Source organism: Pteropus vampyrus, unplaced genomic scaffold (assembly GCF_000151845.1).
Source record: "Pteropus vampyrus isolate Shadow unplaced genomic scaffold, Pvam_2.0 Scaffold82, whole genome shotgun sequence".
Lineage (NCBI taxonomy): Eukaryota > Metazoa > Chordata > Mammalia > Chiroptera > Pteropodidae > Pteropus > Pteropus vampyrus.
The window spans coordinates 5,536,568-5,539,380 of NW_011888863.1; the positions used below are offsets into that span (position 1 = coordinate 5,536,568).

At 38.4% G+C, this 2,813-nt stretch overlaps 1 protein-coding gene across 1 annotated transcript in view; it reads right to left on the minus strand.

Annotated features, from left to right (window-relative positions):
• Positions 1–427: 427 nt before the first annotated feature.
• The window catches only part of IPO8 (importin 8), a 56,025-nt gene continuing 53,639 nt past the window's right edge, over positions 428–2,813 (minus strand). The window contains exon 24 of the mRNA XM_011363127.2: positions 428–2,509. Within this exon, the coding sequence (XP_011361429.1) occupies positions 2,317–2,509 (193 nt within the window). The 3' untranslated portion in view covers positions 428–2,316. The remainder of the gene's footprint in view (positions 2,510–2,813) is intronic.

A 2,813-nucleotide genomic window follows, 5' to 3' on the forward strand; every position in this document is an offset into this window, starting at 1 on the left:
ATAATTTACTGGTTCACTGGGGTCTTAATATAAATTAGAAGTGGGGAGAAGGAGCTTACTGCCATGCTAGGTAAGTATTTGAGACTCAAAAGCCCAGCATTTACCATTCCAATCAGTTTTGACTGCTCCGAATTTGATGGTAGTCCATGCAACAGAAAATGGCTCCATTTGGGGCACCTTTCCATTCTCCTCGAGGTCCTGATGTGGTTGAATGCCCTGTTTTTCAGAGCTTCTATCGCTCTGGTATGAGATGGGCTCTAGCTCTCAATCACACCCCATTCTTCAGCTGTTGATGAGCACTTGCTAACCTCCCAGACCAACAGCCACCTTGCTTCAAGTCTCCAGAAGTCAGGAAAACATACTGATGGGTTTGTAATCGCCTCCCTAAAGTACCTCCACATTTCAGAAAACATTACACACAAAAAAGTTCAAGATCCTGGGAATCAGTCCGCATTTTACTTTACAGTACATTCATGTAAGTTCCTGCATTTCCAAGGTAACCAGATCACATTCAGGTTAGCACTGCTGGTAACAAAATCATACAACTACCCTGGCTTCGAAAACAAGATAGGATGATACACATGGACAATTCTTTCCTTTTAATACTGCAGAAGACAATACATCACAAAAATAAAATCACATGCCTTTTACAATCCAGTGTGAAGGCATATTATTTACGTTAAAATTAAACGATTTGGTACATGGAAAGAATAAGAAGAGTTTCAAAGCTTACAATACCTAAACTTCTCCCCAATGCCATCTTTTCTGACCACTAGTTGGCACATTCAACGTCAATGCCTTGGGAAGAGAGAGAGAGAGGAAAGCAGGGGATCATTTAACTTTGAAACTCGTGGCTCCATAGGCTGCTTCTGTAAAAACTACTTAAATAACCTGAAATTCTAAAAAGAGTTAATATTAACAAGAGATGGTAATATAGGAAGCACCTGGAGAAAATTCCTCCAGTCACTAATGGGAAACAAGCTGCAGACATTTCACAAAAATGGAAAACTGTATCACATAGAGTAATATATTAAGTTCTGAAAATACACTTTCACTTTATTGAATGGAAACACTATGATCCGTGTTGTGGTCTTGAATAAGCTCAGAAAAACAGCTCCATCTGCAATATTTTCAACGAGCTCTATCTTATCTTACATCATTATTAAGAGTGTAGCTGATCATTAGCCCAACCTTTGAAAATATAAGAAGCCAAACTGAGCTACAATAAAGACTAGAATGAATTAGGCAGGAGAAAATTCAGATGTGTGAGAAAGCAAGAAATTAGATTTGAGTCTTTTTCCTAGATAAAAAATATTATTAAAAAAATGCTTTGGACCCAGGTCCAACATAGCTGGAATGATCAATAATTAAAAACGCAAGCCCCCATCGGGAAAGACAGCATGCCGATGCAGCACCTTTCTCCTAGAAGTTCAATGTGCTTTAGTGTAATTATCAATTAATTGCATAATTAAGTACATGACTCAGAATATACTGACTTATTAATTCCAGTGACTAAAAAGTCCCTGCCACTTGCTGCCAAGAAATTTTTGAGTCCTGAACTTATCAAGTTATGAATGAAACGGTTACTCATATTTGCTGACTTCAAAAGAAACATCACCCTTTCAGGGATGAAAAATATAATGGAAGAGGGAATAAGACACTTCTTAGAAAAGCCACAAAACGTCTTAAGAAAAAACAGAGCCAGTGCATATTTTACAACCCCTGAAGAAAGCCCCCAGCAGCCCAGTGAGCAAGGGGAGCAGTGATGTTTTTGAAACCAGAGTGACTTGTAGGTAACTGCCTAACAGTAAATTCACATAGTAAAATGCAGAGTAAGTCAACATATAGCCAAGGTTTACATTATATCTAGAAATATGCTTTATGCTTTAAAAAAAATTGCAATGCACTCCAAAAAAATGTTTTCAGATAATTCATGTACAACAGAAGGCACTGTTATCCGCATAAATCCATTGATTCTGCATGGCAAAAACCTGAGACGTGCAATTCAATCCAATCCTCTAAAATCACCTTGGTCATTCATCCTTTGGAGCATAAGATTTGTCCTTTTTTAGTCCAATGATTTTGTTTTCCTTTAATTTCATACATTACAGTAGCTGCTTAAAATATGCATTTCAGGGTGAGAAAGGTCAAAGGGGAAGGGGAGAGTGGATAAAAGTGCTGCCCAATGGCAGGCAATAACTGGCACAGCAGGAGGGCACCAAAGAGCAGTCCCCTCCATTCTTCCCCTTGACCTCCATGTTCCTCTGGTGAAGTTAAAATGTCATCATGACACTTGGTCACTTGATGTTCCTTCTTTCAGTTGTTGCTGGGCATAGTCCCAAAGTTAAATGCAGAGAGGACTCCTTTGTTTTCAAAGGTGAAGCCTCCCTGTTGTTCAATCTTCTTCTTTGCCTCTGGCAGGTACCAAGAGAAAGGGGAAAAAAGAAGAGTATTTAAGGTGACAAAGCTGAAAACAACCTCAAAGGAGCCAGATTCTTTATACTTAACACTCTCGGTATTAATTATTCTGCCCCACTGAGCATTAGCCTTTAACAGACATAGTTCAGCAAGTAGTTATGTTTACTACTGTTGAAAAATTGTTAACAATAAGTGAAATTAAAACGAGTCTCAAAGTTGAGTTCCAGTAGCTCCATATTCTGTGCTGCTGAAAGGATATCTAGACCTCTCATGGCAAAAGGAAGATCTGCACAGAACTGAGTTCCAAACTCTATGTGTCTATTCCATGACGTTACTCAGAGAAATACTTTTGTAATTACAAAATCTTTTCCATTCATTTTCTAGGAGTGACTATA